The sequence below is a fragment of the Kogia breviceps genome, chromosome 3 (assembly GCF_026419965.1).
Source record: "Kogia breviceps isolate mKogBre1 chromosome 3, mKogBre1 haplotype 1, whole genome shotgun sequence".
Lineage (NCBI taxonomy): Eukaryota > Metazoa > Chordata > Mammalia > Artiodactyla > Physeteridae > Kogia > Kogia breviceps.
In genome coordinates, this window is record NC_081312.1 from 181,820,285 (window position 1) to 181,844,822 (window position 24,538).

At 47.6% G+C, this 24,538-nt stretch overlaps 1 protein-coding gene across 4 annotated transcripts in view; it reads right to left on the bottom strand.

Moving 5' to 3' along the window:
• Positions 1 to 615: 615 nt before the first annotated feature.
• FAM171A1 (family with sequence similarity 171 member A1) overlaps positions 616 to 24,538 on the bottom strand; it is a 131,273-nt gene continuing 107,350 nt past the window's right edge. For 3 of the 4 annotated variants that reach the window (XM_059059170.2, XM_067030481.1, XM_067030480.1), the window contains 3 exons: positions 7,450 to 7,566; positions 4,143 to 4,257; positions 616 to 3,595 (listed from right to left, as the gene is read on the bottom strand). In XM_059059170.2, coding sequence (XP_058915153.1) covers positions 1,876 to 3,595; positions 4,143 to 4,257; positions 7,450 to 7,566 — 1,952 coding nt within the window. In that variant the 3' untranslated portion in view covers positions 616 to 1,875. The remainder of the gene's footprint in view (positions 3,596 to 4,142; positions 4,258 to 7,449; positions 7,567 to 24,538) is intronic. The other variant, XM_067030482.1, reaches the window with a different exon arrangement.

The window sequence follows — 24,538 nt, forward strand, 5'->3', positions numbered from 1 at the left end:
AATGACTTTGATTAATAGTTTCACACATCTGGCAGGGTCCTGGTCATTCGAACGACATCTTTTTGAAGCTGGATCAACACAGAACAGAAAACATTAGTTTTTTGTAAAGTGCGGAAACACAATAAAATGTTACCTTGTATTTTTGAATGAAATTAAACAGCAAGGTGGATTTTTAGGATTTAACCATCGTGTCAATTCCTAGGCATCCAAGTGTTAGACTTTTTTGTTCGTTTAATTTGTATTGGAGTCTAGTTGATTTACAATGTTGTGTTAGTTTCTGCTGTACAGCAAAGTGAATCGGTTATACGCATACATATACCCACTCTTTTTTAGATTCTTTTCCCATACAGGCCATTCCAGGGTATTGAGCAGAGTTCCCTGTGCTAGACAGTAGGGCATTATTAGTTATCTATTTTATATAGAGCGGTGTGTATATGTCCATCCCAATCTCCCAATTTATCCCTCCCCCACCACGTTAGCCTTTGAATATAAATCCAACAACTGGCCGTCCAGACCGCCAAGGGATGAAGAGAGAATTCTTAATGGCAACTCTAAAACCAATTACGGCTCAGAATGAACGAAAAGGACCACAAGACAGGTTTGTTTGTTTTTTTTTTTTTAAGAGTTTATTCTGAGTTTTCATTTTTGGATAACCAAGCAGCTCTTTAAGGAGAATGCACAGAAGAGTCATTCTGGCACTTTTGGATAGTACATAAGATTTAATAGTCACATTCAGTCTACTTGCTCAGTCCATACTCCGTGTCTGGTGAGCAAGATAAGCCCACAGGATTCCAGAGTTAATACGTAACCGTATATACAAACAGCCAATAAAACCGTGATGGTGCCTAGTGGCCAAAAGGATGGCGGAGGGAAGGGGACGGCTAAAGTGTCCTCTAGGCTAGCTTAGCTAAACAGAATCCACGTCGCACGTGAGAACGAGAGAATACCGAGCTGCAGTGAGAACGCAGGGCACGAATGGGCACTTGGCGGCATGCAGGTGAAAGAAAAGGGGGATCGTCTCAGAACTTTATCAAATCCAGGCAGTTCGAGTCAAGAAGTTAAGAAAAACAAACGAAAAAAAAGCAAAGTAAGGGACTGTCTGTTGTCACTGTAAAAAAGGCACTTGGAGTTAATGGGACCGGAAGTGAAGGACTGGCAGCTGATACAGACTTCAGTACGATCTCAACTGAGAGGCTTGGGTGTTCGGAGGTGACACTCAGAAGTTCCTGAAAGGAGACACCGAAATAAACCACCAGGAAGCAGAACAGGTGAAAACGAAGAAATAAATTCCTTACAACCAAACTGTGTGTGTGTGTGTGTGTGTGTGCGTGTGTGCGTGCGTGCGTGTGTTTAACAAAAGCAAATCGGAAACGAAACCCAGCCAAAGCAACCATCCAAGCAAAGTAAGAGCACGAAGCAGCGATGCATAGTTTGCCTTTGAGATAATGCACACCTCCAGACACTAAGTGCCAAGCTAATTTCTCAATAGTAACCTCACAGGAGCATTATTGGGATAGAGTATGGATTCAAGCAGTGCAGAAAGAGTTCCATCCGTTCCCATCGTCAGAACCCAGCGACATCGCGCGCGGCTTTCTGGTGTCCCCGGGGGGCGGACACATCAAGTGCGGGGGAACGGCGCGCCGACGCTCGGCCACTCCGCTCGGCCACGTCCCTGGAGGCGACGCCTTCTTCCTTCCGAGTAAGAACTCTCCTTCCCAGTAACGCTCTGACGGCAAACGGCCGCGGCAGGAACACGTCCGCTTGCCGCGCCGGACGAGGCTCAACTTCCTCCGCCCACCGGGCGGCGCTTCCGTGAGGAAGGCTCCGTCGGCAGCCGGCTCCTCGGCCCCCTGCCGGCCGGGCGGCCCGCGCCGCTCATTTGATGTTGAACGCCATCAGGGGTCGCTCTTCCCGTTTCTGCCACGGGCTCTTCTTGCCCTCGCCCTGGTCGTCGTCGTCGTCGTCGTCGTCGTCGTCCTCGTCCTCGTCCTCCGGGGCGGCTCGCCTCTCGTCGGGACTGGCCGACGGCGCCGGGGCGGCGTCCGCCGTTCGCCTCGTCGTCTCCTCCTGCAGGCTGGGCAGCTGGCCGCCGCCCCTCCGGCCGCCGCCGTCCAGCAGGCACCGCAGGGCACCGTCCTCGGGCGTCGCGACCGCGGCGCCGCCCTCGACGCCGCCCTGGTCCGTGTCGTCCAGGTACACGAGCTGCGTGTAGGCCGAGCCGTCCGCGGCCCGCGGCTCTTTCTGGACGTGCTCCTGGACGGGCGCGCGGTTCTGCGGCAGAGACAAGGGGTCCCCCCTCCCCTTCCGCGCAGATTTGGGTTCATTCATGTCCACGCCAGAATCCAGACTGGCATCGTTGCTTCCGTTCCTCCCAGCTCTTTGGAGATCAATGTAGGAATGTCTGACGTGGGCGTTGGACCGGCCGTCCAGGGACACGAACCAGGCCCGGGGGTGGGGAAGGGGCTTCCCCCCGCCGAGTTCCAACAGCGCCTTTTCGGTCAGGAGCTGGACCTCGCCGCCCATCTGAGCCAAGGCCGCGTCGTTCAGGGACGCCGGGATGGACAGGGACTCGGACATGGACGCATCCTGCGGGGCCCACTCCCGGGCGCCCGCGTCCTGTAGGTGCTGCTGCGAGATGGCCTGGCAGGACAAGGGCTGGGCCTGGATCTGTGAGGACGCGTGTGGGAAGAGGCCCGCGTGAGGGCTGGAGAGCTCGGCCTGCAGTCTTTCGATCTCGAGCTGCTGGTCGGCTGGGGCCACCAGGGGCTGGCCCCCATACGAATGGTCCCCCGGCAGTTTCATGTAATGAGCCGGGATGACCAAGGCGGGTAATACTTTCCTGTAAACGCTGTCATTGACCTGGTCCACGGAGCTACAGCAGATGAGCTGGCCGGGCCGCGGGAAAGAGGTAGGTCTCTCCAGGTGGTCTACTGATCGCGACATCATACATTCAGTAGGTCTGCGCTCCACGAGCTGGTCTTTCTCCGGAGACGAAGGCGCGGGGTACATGTGTTCCTGAATGGTGAGCTTACTTCCTGTGGAAATGTGGGGCACGGAGGCCTGGCCGTCTCTGTCTTGCTTTTCGAATAAAGGCTGCGGGCGCATGGCGCCGTAATTCCTCCTGTAGTCGCTGCTGCCGGGGGACTCACAGCCTTCCCTTTCCACAGATTTCCTGGCCTTTAAGGGGAAAATCTCCACCGACTTACGGTAATCTTTTCCCGACGTCCCACTAGGTGTCAGGTTGTCGAAGGAGATTTGGCTTTTCTCCTCCTCCTTGTGAGACAGGAGTTCCTCCCTGGAGCTGAACTCCTGCGAGGTGCTGTAGGAGAGCTTCAGCATGGGCGTGTGCATGTCCACCTCCCCGCTGGAAGACATCATCTCTAAATGGACTCCGCTCATCAGCTCCTTTGAGCCCGGGGTGTCCGGGGGGCGGCCCTGGCTGGTGACGGAGAGCGGGCCCGGGAATTCTGACTCCCGCCGAGAAAACAGCAGGTTGATGTGTGGCATGGACGTTGACTGATCCCTTTTGGAACTCTCCAGGGTGGCAGGAAGTTGCAGTTTTCTATGGTGCTGGCGGGGTTTCAAGCACTTCCGCCTGCGATCAAAGATACAAACCCCAAGATTAAAGATTCTGAGAACAGTGAAGGTTCAAGTCGAGACCTAATGCTCAATTCCCACAGGAAGAAACAAGGCAGCACAACGAATTGGCAGCCAGAAGCCTTCTCACCCCGCACCCTCTGCCCTGGTTTGATTCTGAGAGTCGCAACGTGCAGATTTTACCCCAAGTACATCCAAGTTATCCACTCAAAAGCAGAGTCGACGGTAAACATTCTTGCAAGTCGACCAGATGAGGCATCAAAATAAGGATAGTCCTGCTCTGTCCTTGAGAATAGCATCTCTCCATTACCATTTAGGACTATTCTGAATGAAACATGACAACTTATTTTTTTGTGACCGCCCTTCTAAGCAACATTTTACAGTGTGCCTCCCACTTTGTTTGCAACTTACGTGACAGATGTTCAGTTCTTAGGTACTTTTTCAGGAGAAAAAAAGGACCTCGACTCAGAAAAGGACCTCGATATCAATGCTTGCGCAAGAAATTCCAAATTAAAAAAGACAGTGCCTCAATGGTAAGACTTTACCTGCAATAATATAAAAGGAGACACAGCAAAACCAAAAGAATGAAAGCCATTCCTCCCAAGATGGCCAAAAGAAACACCGTGTGATACGTGGCGATGTCCTGTGTGACAACGGGACCTAAAAAGTCAGAAAAGGGCATTTGAGATTTGTGAAAACCTTTAAATAAAAAGAGGGGAAGTGAACGGAGAGCGTGATGGTTTTCTTGCTCTTATTGAAGGCTGGGGTGTGGAGCGGCGGCCAGAGGCAAACACCCTTTGGATGACGTACCTGCGGCGTCACCGGAACTTCCCTCGGTGAAAAGGGATTACCCAGACCATCACCAGAGCGCTCTGGACACTCAAATTCTATGTGCGGCGTCCAGGGTCCTTCCTTAGCCTTGGGTACCATTTTCATCATTCTAAATATGTGATCTTTTAATAAAAGAAAACTAGATGCATGATCATATAACAAGGGGGACTCGGGCCTGAAGACCTGGGGATTTTATGATACTGCAGAAGAAAAAAAAAAAGTCATGAACTTTGCTTCTCCCTTTCCCTGGGCAATGATTACTGTGTAATCATTGGCCTAAACCCTTGGCCTAAATGAAACAGTTGAAATGTATGAAATGAATTTCTATGACTTCAAAAAAATAATCCGCAGCTTATTACAGGAGTAGCAAGGGTTTCTAAAATGCCTCCCGTTTTAAAAAAATAACGTCTTACTCTCTAGTATCTGTTCAAAATGGCTAACCTGATGTGGCAACAGACCTTTCCAGAACTTACAGACAAGGTGATCAGAGGTAAACATATTTTCTTTTTAATCTACATTAAAATCCATTAGAATCCTTTAAATTACATTGGGATTTAATTTACATTAGAATCCCAAGAGGAAGTTTAACTTACTCCTTATGTTCAATAGTAGTAAGAATCTATCTTACTGCTGCTAACAATGGATTGACGTCAATTACGAACCCCCCCAAATTACAATATCGGGGCACCTGTTGGTGTCCAGGTATCCTGACAGCACTCCAAAAGATGGGAAGGAACGAATGTGGTTATATCGTACATTATGTCAGAGAAGCATGGTTATGATTACGAAACACCATAAACACCCATTTATTGATTGATTTTTTTTATATTCTAAGGGACAGATTTCTTCAAAAATCTCTTAAAAGCTAGATAAATCCAAGGAGATTTGCGGATTTTTGAAAATGGTGACATAACTTAAGTTCAAAAGATGACATCATTCTCTCCCAATTACAAATCATTTCAACGGGATGAGGGTGAACATTTACAAAAGCTGGAAAAATTACTGACAACTATCTGCCGCCTTAATTGCTCAGAGAAACTTTTTTTTTTTTTTTTTTTGACACAGAGACAACCCCACAGACATAGGTAATGCCTTGGCAGGGGTCACCAAGAAATCTGGGGTACACATAAAAATCATTTCCAAATAACTGAAGCTTGGTTCTTTTAAGTACTTAAAGTGCTATTATTTTAACTTCTGCCAGTGGAAATCTTGATAAACTTCACAGTCATACTTCATTTCCTTCTTAACCAGAGAATGAAAGAGAAAACTCTTACTTTCTTGTTGGTTTTGGGCTCACGAAAGTACAGCATCACTGTAATTTGTTTTAATATAAGTGATGGCTGGGGGATTACCAATATACGTATTTCTACGTTAAATGCTGTCAGGGCTGTACTGTGTGTGCTTTTTATGGCTTTTTGTCTCTTCCTTCACTGCTCTTCAGGAAGCTTGGGTCGACCTAAACCTAGCAGTTCTTCTTCTCCTCTTTACAAAAGTATCTATTCATCTGTCGCATGATAGGAATACCGATCGCCATGGTGCTTTGAAACAGATCTAAAATAAAAGTTAACTTTAATGCACGGGCTTTGTGGCCTCTACTTCGGTACTTAAGGACTTTTTTTTTTCTTTCTTACCTTACTCATAATCATATTCTAGATATTTCAGATTTGGAGACTGAGGCATTCCTGTAGCTAGTTCGTGCCTACGTGGCGACAAGAACCATACGGTAAAGGGAAACGCATACTCTTAAAGCCCAGATGTGAAGTGTACATTTCCCCAGGATTGGACTAGAAAGTAAATGGAACTGATTTTTCAACACCCATCTAGGGTTGGCCTCCATCAAATTAGTTACTTTGGGAGTCTAAGTGTTCATCCCAGTGACGAGTCCATTGGTAAAGGATTTTGGACTCCCATTTCGGAACTGCCTTCATGGTTAATTGACAAGAGACAACTTTGATTCATAGCACATGTTGACCTAGCTCAATTACCTACGTTATTCACCAGCCTTGGAGGTGGGTGACTTTTAGATGTGTCTAAGAAAAATCAAAGGGACCCTCTGAGCAAAAAGATTGGTCACCTATGAAGAGTTTCGCTAATGATGACAGTCCAGAGGTAAAAGGTTCTAAAGGCATTTTGAGTACTGGAAGCCATCCACTGGAAAGACTTCTCCTAAGGTGACTATTTTGAAAAAAGCAATTCTAGAATACTCCTAGGGATAAATCAGGGTGGTTAGGTTAAAAAAAAACCCCAAAACTTTTAGTCAAAATATTTGTGAAATTAAACTTCAGTGAAAATATGAGTCAAGGGCTTCCCTGGTGGCGCAGCGGTTGAGGGTCCGCCTGCCAATGCAGGGGACGCGGGTTCGCGCCCCGGTCCGGGAGGATCCCACGTGCCGCGGAGCGGCTGGGCCCGTGAGCCATGGCCGCTGGGCCTGCACGTCCGGAGCCTGTGCTCCGCAACGGGAGAGGCCGCAGCAGTGAGAGGCCCGCGTACCGCAAAACAAAACAAAACAAAAATATGAGTTAATTCATATCTCCTAAATGGAGATGAATATTCTTTTAGATATAAAACATAGGTTTGCTTTTAAGCCTTTCAGAAACGCCCGATCAAGGTTTTTGCCCCAAGAAGCCTCCAACGGTGACTTTCTGCTGGTCCCTCTGGTGACTGCCTTATACTACGTGTTCTCTCGCACCAGGCCACAGCTGTTTCAGAAATTAGAGAGGAGGTCTGACCCGCCTCTGTGGGCTTTAGATTAAGAATTCCCGACGGCAGCTGTCTGAGCAAAACAGAGATTCGAGACAAGGCTATTTTCTATGCATTATTCTTATCCTGAATGGGAGAGTTCCAACCAGAACTCCCCCAACCCCCAGGAAAAACCTTTGACTCAGCATTTGCTTTATCACACTTTCAACCATATTTAAGGAAGATGTGATCTCCCTGCTGACATCACTTTCAAAAGCACGCTTAGCCTGAACCCTCAAAGGAATCGCTTCCCATCACTGCAGATTTCGGGGGTCCTGTTACCTGGGTTGGGAGGAGACATGGCCGCCACCCAGTACCCCAACTGAGGGGCGATGTATGTCCACGTCAGCTGGCTGCCCTCCTGGTGCACGAGGCCGAGACCACTCTTCAGCCACGTTCCTGTGGGATGCGGAAAAAACCTTCAGCCACATGCACGCTAAGCTCCTATTTAAGGCTTAAGTCCATTGTACAAGTCACCTTCAGTGTCGTGTTTAGAACCCATCAGAGAGCCAAAAGGGTCCAGCTCTCACAGAGGGACTGCATTTCGCTTTCAGGGAAGTCGAACTTTTGTTTTTCTTCCTGATTAAATGACTTTCAGCCACTTTCTCACACGTCCCTGCTTCCAAACACAGATAATGTTGGCAGAAGCTTTTGGAGTTTACTCCGCCACCATCATGTCCCATCCCGTCTGGAAGCCTTAGGGGCTTAGAAGCAGAAGAAAGGTAGCACGAAAAGGGCTGGTGGGACGGGAAAGAAGAGGGGAAACTCCAGCTCTGTTTATATAGTCTTCATCCTCAAGCAAATAAACGGATTTCCTCTCTGGAATCGCAGACCAGCGACAGCAGAGTTGCTTGGGGAAGTTTTGTTTTGTTTTAAACATCTTTACTGGAGTATAATTGCTTTACAATGGTGTGTTAGTTTCTGCTGTGTAACAAAGTGAATCAGCTATATGTATATATATATATATTCCCATATCTCCTCCCTCTTGTGTCTCCCTCCCACCCTCCCTATCCCACCCCTCTGGGTGGTCACAAAGCACCGAGCTGATCTCCCTGTGCTATGCGGCAGCTTCCCACTAGCTATCTGTTTTACGTTTGGTAGTGTGTATATGTCCCTGCCACTCTCTCACTTCGTCCCAGCTTACCCTTCCCCCTCCCCGTGTCCTCAAGTCCATTCTCTATGTCTGCGTCTTTATTCCTGTCCAGCCCTTAGGTTCTTCAGAAGCATTTTTTTTTTTTTTTTTTTTTTTAGATTCCATATATGCTTCGGGAAGTTTTAAAAAAGTACATAGATTCCTTGGTCCTATCTTTGCAAATTCTAACCCATAAGACTGGCTTAGGAGAGTATTTTCAGAAGCTTCTAGTTGGTCCTGATGCTGGGAGACATGGAGCATGTCCAGGTCAGGGCTGTCTTCAGTCACGACTGTAACTAGTATCTCACAGCACTGAGCGCCTCCTGTGTGCTGGCCCATCGCAGCAGTGTGCTTTCTGTACAAGCTATGCACGGTTCTCACAGCGACCCTACAGAGGACGACTTATTTTCCCCTTTCACACACTGGACACGGGTGCGACACGGAACTCTTCCGAGGTCTCCCAGCGGGAGAGGGCAGAGCAGGGGCAGACTAGGTCTGTCTGTCTGGCCTCAAGGTCGGTGCTATTTCTACCACTTTGCCCCGCCACATCTCCTACAAAACCTGCCAGCGTTTGAGAACTTTTTTACTTTGTAAGGTTTCCAGGAGCCCGTCTCCCAAGGCTGCCTGGCTGTCACCTGTCTCACCTGCAGAGAACATCGCCCCGGGGGGCAAGGGAGGTTTCTGGCTAGAGCCCCACCAGCCCGGAGACACGGGTCACTCACACAGCGCTCCTCCTATGATCACCCACCCCCTGAGATGGCCACATGTGGAATCCTGTCCCCTCGGGACTACATATGCGAGCTGTGCAACACATATTCCACCTTCCCATCTCCAAATCCCTGCCTTTTCTAGGTATACACATCACCCAGGTGGCAAGAGCAGTTTTCTTTCCCCGCTGAGGAAAGAAACAATACTTGGCAGGCTTCCTAGGGCCTATCAGTTGCCATAGCAACATTCAGATGTAGGGGGTGAAAAGGTGCCCCAGCAACGCCTCCCATAGCCCTCCCTCGACTCCCCTCTCCTCCTCCATCTCCTCCCCCTCCTCCTCCACCTCCTCCTCCATCTCCTCCATCTCCTCCCCCTCCTCTTCCATCTCCTCCTCCATCTCCTCCCCCTCCTCCTCCATCTCCTCCCCCTCCTCCTCCATCTCCTCCCCCTCCTCCTCCATCTCCTCCATCTCCTCCCCCTCCTCCTCCATCTCCTCCATCTCCTCCCCCTCCTCCTCCATCTCCTCCATCTCCTCCCCCTCCTCCTCCATCTCCTCCATCTCCTCCCCCTCCTCCTCCATCTCCTCCCCCTCCTCCATCTCCTCCCCCTCCTCCTCCATCTCCTCCCCCTCCTCCTCCATCTCCTCCATCTCCTCCCCCTCCTCCTCCATCTCCTCCCTCCATCTCCTCCCCCTCCTCCTCCATCTCCTCCCTCCTCCATCTCCTCCTCCATCTCCTCCCCCTCCTCCTCCACCTCCTCTCCCTCCTCCTCCATCTCCTCCTCCTCCATCTCCTCCCCCTCCTCCTCCCCCTCCTCCTCCATCTCCTCCATCTCCTCCCATTCCTCCTCCATCTCCTCCCATTCCTCCTCCATCTCCTCCCTCCTCCTCCATCTCCTCCCCCTCCTCCATCTCCTCCCTCCTCAATCTCCTCCATCTCCTCCCCCTCCTCTTCCATCTCCTCCCCCTCCTCCTCCATCTCCTCCTCCTCCATCTCCTCCCCCTCCTCCTCCATCTCCTCCCCCTCCTCCTCCATCTCCTCCCTCCTCCTTTATTCACAGAAGGTGAACAAAGAAGGAAGATGAGAAGAGGCCAGGCGTCAGCGGGTGCCCTGCATAGTCTGACCGCCCCCTGCAACAGGCCGAATCATGGCTCCAGAGGATTTCAAGTCAAGTTAGATGAGAATATGAGCTGGAAGGTTTCCAAAGTGAGGGTGAGGATGCTCACTTCAGATTCACTGGCTGAAGAGCATCAACCCAGAGGTGGTCCAGCCACTCCAAGCACCACTCACTCCACAGGGCTGCTGAGAACATGGAAACAGGGAGCATGTGACACAGGCGGCTAAAGGGGCTCTGCGTCGGGTCACGAAGTTCGCCTGAAGGCAGAGAACGGATTGTTTGCCACCATTTCCGGTTTTCCCCTCGGGGACCCCATGCTGTTTAGCTCGTTACTTACACACCTGACCCCACTCCCACACTGTCTCCCACAGGAGTGGCCCTGCCAGCATCTCCTATCTGCGCCAGGAAGCCGCCTGCACTCGTTGGTTTGCAGTTTCCCTCTTGAGTCACTGCTCTTCAAGTGGAGCGGATTAGGTTAGGCTAAAGGCAACCAGAGGAAAACAGCTGGAGGCTCAGAGCCCTAATTCCTGCTCCTCACTCAAGGGCAAACCACCTGCCTGGATGGCTAACTCGCCTTGGCTTTCTACGACACAGCCAACTGGAAACGGGCTTTTAAAACACCTCCCAGTTACACTGGGAACAAGCCTAAAGGGTGGACGGACACCCCCACCCCCACCCCCAGCTAACAGGCCCCCAAGTCCAGCCTGGGATGCTGGTGGGAGCCAGAAGAGCCAGGAAAAGGCACAATACAAGCTGCTTTGGGAGCTCAGTGAGTGCCTCTTGGGGTGGGCAGAGAAGGCTGAGGGCGAGCTGGGCTCTGGTGACCAGGCAGGACAGTCACCGGGGTGCAGGGTGGCCAGGAGCAGAGAGAAAAAAGCGGGGAACAGCATGCACGGAGGCACGGTAAGTGTACTGGCCCCGGGGAACGGGAGGCAGGGAGACCGGGAAGGGCTGGGCAGGGCTTCCGGCGCCATTAGCAGTGGGAGGCCACCCCCCAGCCCCGCAGTTCTTCCCAGGCTGGTCCTCACAACACACACTTTGACCGGCGTCTGTGACTTTGCCCTCAACTGTTATTCCAACCTCACATGCTTTTCCTCTCTTCCAAAAATCTACCCACCCTTCAAGATGCAAGTCACAGCCTGAGTCCCTCCTGCGCGCAGCGACCTTCCAGGTCTCGGCGACCCCACGGCACGTGTTACTACATCACCCGTTTTCCAAAGCATCCCTCGCCGAAGTTGCTCACCCTCGTCCTACGTTCCCTTTGTCTTCTCAACACCCAGAAGCATCCCTGGCGTGGGAACGTGACAGTACTGGAGCGTGAAAGCCAGACGTGCAAACTCCCCACTCCCCCTCCAATAATATCTGACGACCTCCTGTGCAAAGGTGGGTGCGGCTGGCAGGAAATGCAGTTAAGCTTGGGATTCTACTCTTTCAGACCAGCAGGAACGAAGCCAGCTGGGAAAGAGGCATTTATTTCAGCCTGAGTTTTCTGTGAAACACACATGTGTACTATGAATAAAGGGCAGCGCTGTCTTGGGATTCAGCAATCACGCTGTTATTGGCAAAAGCCATTTCCAAGCTTTCTGTGTAGGAAATGAGCTACAGGGAACAACACGAATTAATGAATTGTGTACTAGCAACATATGCTCCTCATTACTGAAATCCTGACGCTGTGGTGTGAGGCTGTTTTCCCACCTGAGGAACCTCCACACACATAAGAGATTCAAGTGCTCGTGGCTGGAGAGCCAGCGCCGGGAACGGTCACTGGTGACTGGACGGCCGGACAGACAGACCTCTGGAGAGTCTCTTTTGTTGAGCAGGTTATATGACTGCCAGGCCCACGGCCAGGGTACCAAGAGCGGGTCCCTCCCATCTCTGTGGGAGCCTCGGCGCTGGTCAGACAGATCACGGGAAGACCCGGGTTGCTCCTGCTTAGAAAATTCCAAGTGCAAGGCCACTGGCTTGTTCCCCTGCCTCCCGGGTGGGGCCAGCCTCTGAACACCCCGGGGTCATCACGGCTGCCGGCAGGGCTGCCCGGGGCAGTAAGCTTGTCTCCCCTGTGGTCCGGACATGAGGGGAGCCGCTGAGGTCATAACAGCACGACGGGGCCTCCTGCCGACTCTCCCGGGCTCTTCGCGAGCGGGCCGTGCAGGCAGGTCTCCAGGTGGGTCACCTGGCGAAGGTGTGCAGGTAGGAGGAGGGCGCCATGCTCCCTTGTGCTCCACAACGCCAGCCCAGCCAGGCTGCCGCCTTCGTGCACAGCGGCCACCGCCCGGGGTGGGGGTGGCTGGGTGTGAAGCGGGTGTGCCAGGAGCAGGCGGGCTGGCGGCCGCGCGCGTCTCCGTGCGGACGGCGCCCCGTGCCGCGTCCATCACTGGGCCTCTGTGTGTGTGAAGGTGGGAGAGCGATCCCTCTAGCATCACCGAGGGATGAAACTCCGCAGGACTGAAATTTCTAGATCATCAGCTTTCAAAGCATTTGAATTCTTTCTCTTTAATGGAACCTTTGTATTAAGAAAATTAAGACATTAATATATAAAACGGATAAAAGACAAGCTTCTCGGGACTTTCCTGGTGGCGCGGTGGTTGGGAATCCGCCTGCCGATGCAGGGGACACGGGTTCGAGCCCTGGGCCGGGAAGATCCCACGTGCCGCGGAACAACTAAGCCCGTGCGCCGCAACGACTGAGCCCACGTGCCTAGAGCCCGTGCTCCGCAACAAGAGAAGCCACCGCAATGAGAAGCCCGCGCACCGCAACGAGGAGGAGCCCCCGCTCGCCGCAACTACAGAAAGCCTGTGCGCAGCAACGAAGACCCAATGCAGCCAAAAATAAACAAATAAATTTATTTTTTTTTAAATTGAAAAAAAAAGACAAGCTTCTCTGCAAACAAGTGATGAGAACCCCCCCCCCACCCCACCACTCGCACAACCCCCAAGACATCTCCTGAACACGGTTTGGAAGCTGTTCTTCTACAGAACTTGGGGCTTATTTGCCAAAGTTTGAAAAGGCAATTTTCTATCATTCTAAAAAGTATCATTTACTCCTGCCTTATAAAGTTGAATATAATTTTGATGTTTTTCATGATAATTCAGGATCATGATTATGATCAACTGATGCTGGTCCTAAAATATTGACATCCCTAGGTCCCTACTGAGGAACCAAATTGTTTGCTCTTATGCTAAATACTCGCACCTACAGCTGTGCTTTTTTCCTCCCTCCTCCCCCGACCTCCTCCCCGCTTCCCTCCCCCACCCTTCCTACACACTGTTATCAGCGGTTCTGTTATCACCTCCGCTTCCTCACCACCAACGACCAATTCCCCACCAGGGGCATCTACTACTGGGGACTAGATAACCCACCTGCACAGACTGCATCTAGAGTAAAGTCCACAGGCAGCCACGTGAGAGACAAATCCAGACGTGGAACAGAGATATGCTAAATCCAAGTTTCTTCAACACACATCCTCAGATAGGTTTCTGTCTGAATTCTTACTCTCTAGAGTGAAACCCTGCACAATGGAAAGATTTTTCAAGGAGAAATACTTTGTTGAAAAACCGTCCTCATCATTTTTTTAAAAAAAAATTATTACTTTTTAAAAGATGTATTTATTATTTATTTATTTTTGGCTGTCTTGGGTCTTAGCTGCAGCACGTGAGATCTTTGTTGAGGCATGCAGGATCTTTTGCTGCGTTGCGGGATCCTCTGTAGTTGTGGCGCGCAGATTTTCTCCTCTCTAGCTGTGGTGAGCAGGTTCTGTAGTTTGTAGTTTGGGGCTCTGTAGTTTGCGGCACATAGGCTCTCTCGTTGAGGCTCCTGAGCTCAGTAGTTGAGGCACGTGGGCTTAGTTGCCACGCGGCATGTGGGATCTTAGTTCCCTAACCAGGGATCCCTAACCAGGGATCGAACCCACGTCCCCTGCATTGTAAGGCAGATTCTTTACCACTAGACCACCAGGGAAGTCCCTGTCCTCGTCTTTTGAAAGCGTGTTAGTTATGTATTCTGCTGGCAAGGTTCGTTGTGTGTATAAAGCACCACAAGATCTTAACTTGGAAGCTACATTTAACTGCAATGATTATTACACACAATAACTGACAGGCTGAAAAAGACACACCTTATGCACTCGTCTGTAAGATCTGATGGGGTCTCTTAGCGATCACCCAGGGTGCCGTTTTCTTGCTTGGTTACCAAGCAGGAATGAAAGCAGCTTTTATTTGCAAAATATAAAGGACAATTGAGTTCAAAATTTAAACAAATGACGATTGAAAGGGAAAAGAACTCTAAAATACGAAAAAGGGCCAAAAATATAACGTCTAATTAGAATACGACTGATATGGTTCAGATTTGCATTGCTTTTTCTGCCTGCCTCACTTATTCTGCCCAGAAGCCCCTATTTTATCAGCTGCACGAGCTCATCTCGGCATTTGGTAACAAGCAGAAAATCCCTGTTAGGATAAGCATTACTGATTTTGAAAAGCAAACTATAAGTGAAAACCTGCCCTTTCAGCAGATTACACATTGAAGCTGGCATCTCGCACCTTGCCAATATACAGAGAAAGAAGTCATTGCTCTTATACTGGGACTTGTGACCATGTCACACCTCAGGACACCGGGCAGATAAAAGTCCAGTACGATCAAGGGACGAATGAGTGCGTAGACAACTTGCCCGGCCTCAGACAACCCGGCATGTGAGTCCCAGCTTTGCCATTTTCCAGCTGTGTGACCCGAGGACACGCAAGGAGGGCCCAGCTGGGGGACAGAAGGTCCCTGGTGGTTGCTTCACACTTCCTTTGTCACATAAATAAATGGTCTCATCACTTAAGCACTTGTAGTTGGGGATTCTACTACCCTTTGCAGCTAACATATGCTAACTGATGTATTTGTCCTGAAAGAGGCTGCAGTGACTTCTACTAGGTCTGTGTGCTGGGACATGAACAAACGCCACAGCCATGCAGAAAACCCATCTCAGAAAAGTTCCATCGATTAAAAGGTGAATATTCACTCTGAGAAACAGAGCCATTTCTATTCCTACGACTTAATTGTTCACTGTGAACTATTTGGGAACGTTCATGGCCAGAGGTGAGACATATATGCATGACACACGCATGAATTTGGACAGTAGGAACCTCTGCTGTCCTGCCCTTCAGCTGTTGGTTTTGGCCAATGACTGTCTCCTCGCTTGGGCTGTGGTGACTCTTGCTGAATAATCAGGACGGCGTGGGCATCAGCTCATTTGAGGGCAGTCCTCTTAAGAGGTATGTACCGCTCAGATCCACAGTGAATGGTTTTATTACTATGATTGCTACTTATAATCATAGGGGTTCCCCAGCTTCCGGAATATGCTGGATTTCTCTAGAAACCAGCATAGACTTATTTCCCAGGATTTCCGTCTGCATTATCTTAAGCTATAACCTCTACTATATTTTTCTACCAGATGTACGATTAGCAGTGTCAAGGTCTGAGCCTCTTTTATCACATGCTTTAACAAAACTTCAGTGGGAGGAGATCACCCAGAAAATCAGAACAGTCCATCAGCCCTTAAGTAGGGCAGAAACAGCGACAGTCTCTATTTTTATGACATTGTGGAGTAGCCTTTTTTCCCCAAATTCAAGTCTATGCCTTTGAATAGCTATGTTCCCTTTTCTGGAATTATTTTTCCATGAAGTCTGTGAGAAGGATACATTCCTTGTTAATTACACTGCAAAGTGTTTACCTGGTGGTCAATTTCCTAACCATGCTTGTTGAAAGCTATGGAACTGAAGAGTGAAAGTCCTGTACAGATGGCTGCATTCCTGTAGCTCCCGGCAAGTACATTTCAGGACCCGTTTAAACAAGAATAAAATTAAGGGCAACTCACTACAACCAGTGACCTTCTGTTCAAAGCATAAAATCACAGATATAATCAATTGCTAGAAATTAAAACAAGAAATGCATCTGTACTCAGCTACAACATGTTGCCTGGGTATTTTTAGGGTAAATTTTGAGGAATCGATTCTTAAAAATAAATTTAATCTAAGTGACTGATTTTTTTTTTTTTTTCCCCTTTCAGCTTTAGCTGAGCGATCACAAGACTTACTGAAACAAATTTTAGGAGAGAGCAGTAATGGGAAACCATAATGCTTCTGGCAGAGCTAGAGAAAGCTTATGCCTTAAATAGGTAGCCAGAAGTATCAGCATGCATAATAGCATTAATAAAATTTAACGAGAGAATTTTGAATTTACGATAGGTATATATAAATTTCCAGAAAGCAGCATCAGAGTACAGGCTAATTAAGCCCATATGGAGAGAAATTTTGTTCACTACCCACTAAATCCAACATCCATCTTGCAATTACATGTCAGATGGGACTGGGTGGGGGACCCAGACCAGGATTCTGGGAGGCACAGCCACGAATCCCCAGCATTTGGAAAACTCGCTCAAAACGAAGGGTTGCAGGACGGAGAAGGCGACAAACATCTGGACAGATGCCGTAAGATGCTCTCAACCAGTGCTTGTTCAAGAGCTTGTTAGAGTGGAGATCTTGTTAAAATGCACATTCTGATTCAGTGGGTCTGGAGCAAAGCGTGAGATTCTGCAGTTCGAACCATCTCCCCGTCCACAGACCACTCTTTGAGTAGCAAAAAGCTCTGGATGGTTTGCACTTTCGTGGGGTGTGGCTACCCTTTCAGAAAACCCTAAGACCATTTCCCACAGTGTTGCCGGGGTACATCAACTGGGTGTCCAGTACTTGAAGCAACTTCAGAAATATTTCTAATATATTCCAGAAATAATCTAGTCACTTGTCAGATTACCGACAGGGAGCTGACAAACACTTATCCGAGTTTGTTCCAGATGCTTGAAAGGGCAGTGCCTCTCAGTGAACTGGCTGCTGCGGTTGTGGACAAATTGGTTCCAATCTTAAGACCTTTGCGTTGACCATTTTTTTTCTGCCCAGAATGTGCTGCCCCCAAGACATTCCCATGTTAGACTCGGGGGTATCTTTGGGATCTCAGCTCATTTAAATATCACTCCTCCATAGGTGCTGACCAGCCAATCATTCTCCCCGACATCACCCTGCTTACCTGTCGTACAGCACTCATGCCAATGAAGTAATAAACTGGTGCACTGTCTGTCTCCTCCATTTAGAACAAAGACGTCATAATTACAGGGACCTTCCCTGACTTGTTTTGTCATTGCTTTATCCCAAGAGCCTAGGACAGAGTAAAATCTGGCACAAAGAAGATGTTTACTATCTATCTGCTGTAGTGAATGAATTGTTCAGTTTTTAAAAAGAGAAGCCAAGAACAGAATTCCTCAGGAAATCTTTCACTATTTAAATGTTGACAGTAAATTAAAACACAACAAACAAATGCCCCTAAATCAACTGTATGGGCCAAACAACACATCTGGGAATGGATTGCTGTTGTGTATCCCCGGATCCAGTCCATCATTCTATTAAGCCTTAAGTCTTGGCATAGAAGCAGGAATGCACCAAAATGGGAGATTCTAGAACAGGAAGAGGATTTGAAGTCTGAAGGAAATCATGTTTTGCATTTCCCTTTCCCCATTCCCAGCATACTGTACATGTGTGCCAGGTACTTCCCTGTGCTCAATTTCGGCTTCTTTCTGATTAAGAAAGAATGTAGTCCCCCAACCTCTAGGGTTGCTTTGAGCACAGTGAGGAAAAATGTTGGTTTACGGTCATACCTGTTTTGCTAATGAACAAGCTCAGCTGAGAATGCGTAGACAAAAAAATGCTTTCCCCAAACGGTCCTATTTTTCTTCCCCTTCAACGTAGGCGTATTTCAAACTGCGCACCATGGGAAACGGCGGGCCTGCCGTGTACAACTCCACCATGGGTCCTAATGAGAGCCAGCAACCACGCTTCTGCAGACACCTCTAACACAGCACATTCGATGTGGGCTGCCTTGGTTCGATGTGTGTGTTCTGGGTATGCATGTGCATGTGTGTTCATGCGAATAATTTTAAAGGGGTGATTCAAGAGAAGGGGTAAAAAGAACCACGATATTAAGAACTGAATACATGCCTGGCAATGCGCTAGGTGCTTTATCTACATTATCTCAGGTCAAATTAAAAGGCAACACCTATTCTGAACTTTGAGTCATTCAGAAATAGGGAGACAGCAGTGACATTCAAAATATGGGCCAACTAGTAGAACAAGAGTACCAACCAGGGGCTTCCCTGGTGGCGCAGTGGTTGGGAGTCCGCCTGCCGATGCAGGAGACACGGGTTCGTGCCCTGGTCCGGGAGGATCCCACATGCCGCGGAGCGGCTGGGCCCGTGAGCCATGGCCGCTGGGCCTGCGCGTCCGGAGCCTGTGCTCCGCAATGGGAGAGGCCACAACAGTGAGAGGCCCGCGTACCGAAAAAAAAAAAAAAAAAAAAAAAAAAAAAAAAGAGTACCAACCAGTTAGACTGGACGTCCAGGCATACCAGCTGCAAAGCAGCCTCGGCTGAGACTGGAAATTCAATTTAAAGACACTAAGACTTCACTGTACTTGTCTGTCTTCCTTATATCACGCTTTACCCCAAATGCACAAACTACATATGGGCTGAATAAGGGCAGTGATGATTATAATAATGGCTAACATTTATAGAGCACTTTACCCAGTGCCAGGCACCGCTGTAAAGGCTCTCCACTCTCAACAGTGCTATGAGATGGGGATGATAGCTGTGATTATGCCCATTTTATAGATGAGAAAACTGAGGCCCTGAGAGGCTAAAGGACTTGCTCAAGATCCAGAGGAGCCATTGTTCATGTCCAAGCTGTCTCAATTGCTGGGCTACGGGCTGCCTGTGTTCTATACACTCCTGCCAAATGCTGTACAACCAGTGCAATATTCGAATCAAAAGTAATTTCACCTTTTAATTACCCATTCCAGTGGAGATCACTGAAAACAGAAGACATTTATAAAATATTTGGTTTTAAAATAAATGATGGCAGCTTTGCCTTCCTAGTTATTTTTCACCCAGGCTGATCTTAGAACGAGCGTGTTAGATGCAGTGCTTAAAATCCAGGCCACATGGTAGCAAAGCAAGGCAGCTCTGAGGCTTCTAGGTGATAGGAAAGTCACTGGAGGACACACACTTGCCACAGATACTCCTCAAAGTGAATCGTCCGTAAGTGGTGATTAAGGGCTGACTATAACGAGACATTTTCTTTTAGGAGGAACATATGGATCTGTACACTCTAAGGCCACAAAGCAGGCAACCATCACTTGTGAAGCTTTCCAAAAACTGTTTCCGTTCAACGCAAGCATGGGAAGTTCTCATTCTATATAAAAGGACCTTTTAGAAAAATTAGGTCGCTAAGAATAGGGTTTCAAAACAAAAGTGGCCCTGAACCACGGCTACAATATACCTAATGTGATGGTACTGTTTTCTCAAGATTCTTTTTGCTGCTGTTGGGGCGTATGGCTACAAACACAAAAGGCTTAACAATTTTTAGGAGTGGACTGATGTTATGACAGTGTTTTTTGAGTTGCTAGGCAACATCAGAAAACAAATGTCCGTGTTCTGAGAGCGTTCTGCATTCGGTCTCCCCACGGACAGCCCACGTGTTCGGCGGCCGGACTCCGTTCCACTCGGTCAGCAGGAGTGGAATATCCCAACTGTGCTGCTGACGGTCCGGAGTGGCCAAAAGACACCAGTCTGTGTCTGAAAAACACATCACAGTTTGTTGGCCACCTGGCAGTCAAGATCTGTGGCCAAAGTTTTCGCTGGACTTGGGATCGTTTATCCAAATTTAAGTCCTACACCTTCAGGGTTCTTTTTGATTTGTTACATCGCGTCAATCAGCTTTCTTTGCAGGTACATTATCTTTTTCTCCCCTCCTATGTATCTAAGGGAAGCCCAATTCACTTTTATGGGCAATTTTAACATCTGGGAACATAGAGACTCTTCCTGAGAATTCTTTCTTTGTTTCTAACAAATCACCTTCATCCTCAGAAGACCCGTTTCAGATCATCTTTCCTAAGGATATACTGACATTATACTTTGACAGGTAAGTCTGCTTCCTTCTTTGTTTGATTCCATTAACTATTGAGTCTGTTCTTTTTGAAAAAAAAAATTATAAAGATGATACACATGGTTCTAAAATTAACATCAAACATGTAAATACATACTTAACTGTTAGAAACAGGAACTCCCTTCTTTTGTTCTAACTTTTGCCCACCCGACGCACTACAGTTCATTCTTGTAATTCAATCACTACGCCTCTGCATGGCAATATGTCACCTCCTACGTAAGATGCATGGCTCATGATACATAGAGAAAAAGACGCACCAGTAATACTGTTTTCATTTTCTTAAAGTGACAAACAGAATTTAGTGCTTTAAGAACTCCCATCCCTTTCTCCCCCCGAAAAACAATGGAATGGAACACAATCTTAGATCTGTATTTCAAAGCAAGCTCCACCTTCAAGGGCAGGCCGGCCATGACTTACCTAAAAGGACTAGTTCAGTGGGCACAGCATCAGCAGTAACGCTCACCATCTACGCAGAGATGAATCCACTACAGGCCAATTATGAGCGGGTACTGCTGAGGGCCTGAGACGTGTGCGCCATACGTGATAAGAAGCTGGTTCAGTAACCACCATTTCTATAGCAACGCACACCACCCTGCAGGCTGCGTTCTGGGAAAAGGCAGTTAAAACTGGATCCTGCAATGTAGCTTCACTTGGAATCTGCTTTTATTTCTGTCACCTCATTAGAATGAGAGTCTTCAAGCCCCATAACTTATTGTGAAACAGCAGAAACTTACTGCACAGAGGATCTTAAATCGTGATTTCTCTGCCACTAAAGGTCAGTCAGTCACTTTCAATTCAAACCACTGACCCGGTTTGCTTATTCATAAGTGACCATTCCCCAGGGCGCCACCCAGGACATGGGACAGCCATCTGCTGTCCCGGTTACAGGCTAAAGAGAGTAAATGCCTGTGAAGCTGAGCTGACACGCCATCTCTTACTGTCCAGAAAGCCTCAGCTACGATGCATTCACCATGACCCGCAAAACTGCATCTGCCAGACTAGGGGAGGAAAGCTGCTTCTTTCAAAGGTCAAACTGGCCCCTGAACGTGACTGATAAGGTCACTTTATCCCATCCCCTCAGACACGCCTGGACGCCCAGGCCCCAGGCACTGGCACTGTACAACTTTTCAAGAGAGACGGCACCTTTAGAAGATCTAGGTTAAAGAAATCTGCTGATTCCTCCAAGGGAAAGACTTACACTCACTAAATAGAGGCCTCCCTTGCACCATAAATCAAGTGGCATTTTAACACGGTAGCTTCAGCAAAATCAGCGTTGCCCGTAAACGCGGCAAAAGTTTCGATTCTAATGTGTGCAAGTCAGGCTTCTTAAAAAAATCATTTTTCTGAGTGTGCATGCCATAATCAGCCAATTCATACTGTTGTAACGCGTGAAACAAAATCCACCTTTACTTATGTTCTAGGAGACTGTTAATCTATTAGGTCAACCTCGGATGAACACGTGGGTTAAAACATAGAGATGCTCATTATTATAATGGGAAATTCTTTGCCTGTTCCCTGCCCCCCCCCCCCCAAAAAAGAGACAACTGTGGCCATTAAAAAAAAAGAAAGAGAAAACTGTGATAAATGATAGCATCAAATACTGATCCGCTCTAATGGTGCTGGAGAGGGTGTGGAGAAAAGGGACCCCTCCTGCACTGTTGGTGGGGATGTAAATTGATACAGCCACTGTGGAGAACAGTATGGAGGGTCCTCAAAAAACTAAAAATAGATAGAGTTGCCATATGATCCATCAATCCCATTCCTGGGCATATACCCTGAGAAAACCGTAATTCAGAAAGATACACGCACCCTATGTTCACTGCAGCACTATTCACAATAGCCAAGACATAGAAACAACCTAAATGTCTATCAACAGAGGGATAGATAAAGAAGATGTAGTGTGTGTGTGTATATATATATATATGTATATATATATGTATGTATACATATACACACAAATATGCATGTGTATATATATACATACATACATATATACACACATACATAAATACACACACACAGTGGACTATTACTCAGCCATAAAGAAAGAATGAAATAATGCCATTTGCAGCAACATGGATGGACCCAGAGATTATCATATTAGGTGAAGAAAGCCAAACAGAGAAAGACATATCACAGATATGTGAAATCTAAAAAGAAAAAGGAAAGGGAGTACCTCTACATTTTTCTCATGAGTAAAGTTTCAGTTATCCAGCAGTCAGGAATGAAATTATTTGAGTTAGCATTAAAATGTGGATTTATTTTTCAAATAGAAGTCCCATGGAACTTAAAAAGAATTTCATTTTTCTTTAAGAGTTTGAAATCGTGCCCTATAACCAAGGTGTTATCACTGAGCATCAGCTGTCACTTGGGGCCAAATGCTGGAAGGCTGCCTGGATAACAGTATACAGAGACCGTGACTGAATCAGGCACGCTATTCGGCCCTGCACATGGAGAATACACTTGCATTTTAATACTAAGTGGTAAGAGCTTCCCTGTTGAATGTATCTTAGATCAGAGGGTCACAAACTTTTTCTGTAATAGTCTAGGTAGCAAATATTTTTCAGTTTGCGAGAACATACACTCTCTGTTGCAACTATTCAACTCTGCTGGTGTAGGAAAAACACTCACAGACCACAAATGAACAAACAGGCACGCTTGGGTTCCCGTGTCTTATTCCATTTGGGCTGCTGTAATAAAATAAACTGGGTGGCTTACAAGCAGCAGAAATTCATTTGTCACAGTTCTGGAGAATGGGAAGTCCAAGATCAAGGTGCCGGTTGATTCAGTGTCCAGAGAGAGCCTGCATCATTGATTCATGGATGACGCCTTCTTGCTGTGTCCTCACATGTGGAAGGCGGGAGAAAGTTCTCTGGGGCCCCTGTTATAAGGGCACTAATCCCATTCAAAAGAGCTCCACCCTCATCACCTCATCAACTCCAAAGGCCCAACTTCCAAATACTATCGCTTTGGGGGTTAGGAGGTCAACATGCAGATTTTGTGGGGAGGGGAAATACAAACATTCAGTCCACAGCACCCAATACAACTTTATTCAGGGATGCTTACTTTTCATCTAATTTTCATGTGTCTTGAGACACTCTTCTTCTTTTGATTCTTTCTTCAAACATTTAAAAATGCAAAAACTGGACTTCCCTGGTGCTGCAGTGGTTAAGAATCTGCCTGCCAATGCAGGGGACACGGGTTCGATCCCTGGTCCAGGAAGATCCCACATGACGCGGAGCAACTAAGCCCGTGTGGCACAACTACTGAGCCTGTGCCCTAGAGCCCGCAAGCCACAACTACTGAGCCTGTGTGCCACAACTACTGAAGCCTGCGTGCCTAGAGCCTGTGCTCTGCAACAAGAGAAGCCACCACAATGAGAAGCTCGCACACTGCAACGAAGAGTAGCTCCCACTCACGCAACTCGAGGAAGCCCGCGCACAGCAACGAAGACCCAATGCAGCCATAAATCAATCAGTCAATCAATAAAAATATATAAAATAAATAAATAAAAATGTAAAAACCATTCTTAGCTTTCAGGCCATAGTTTGGCGATACTTAATTAGATGAAAAATTCTTAATGCATTCACAAATTGCTATTTCTGGCTGTTAAACACTTTGAAATTGCAATTACTTTGATATACCTCAAAAGTAGATAATTAAAGTGTTAAACTGGTTAGAAGTGATTATCATATTTGACTTAATCATAAATAGCAGATAATTAGGAAACAGTGCTATGTGCTTAAGATGCGTTCCTATTTTTTTTTTCTTATCTTATAATACACTCTTGGAAATCTTCATTTAACTACAATAATTTAATTTCTACCTAAATAATGATATTATTGATTACACATAATAGAAAACCCCTTATGAAACATGTAGGCTTCTACTGAGTTTAGTGAGTTAAAGAACATATGGTTTCTTTGAAATGTCCATCCAATCTTAAAGTTTTCAGAAAACATATTTTAATTCATTTGATCATTTTTGAATGACTAGCCAAATGTTGGCTTTTCTCTGCACACATACAATCTGTTAGAGCCAGGAATTTGGCAGTTACATTTTTCACTGTAGAAGCTGAGTTAAAAAGACCAGGGCTTCCCTGGTGGCACAGTGGTTGAGAGTCCGCCTGCCGATGCAGGGGACGCGGGTTCGTGCCCCGGTCCGGGAGGATCCCACGTGCCGCGGAGCGGCTGGGCCCGTGAGCCATGGCCGCTGCGCCTGCGCGTCCGCAGCCTGTGCTCCGCAACGGGAGGGGCCACAGCGGTGAGAGGCCCTCGTACAACAACAACAAAAGATCATTTAAATGGGAATAGATCAATGACACAATGGAGATTCTCAGTGACAAAAGGAAAAATGCCATGGGGATTACTTCCAGAGAGGAAGTAGGGAAT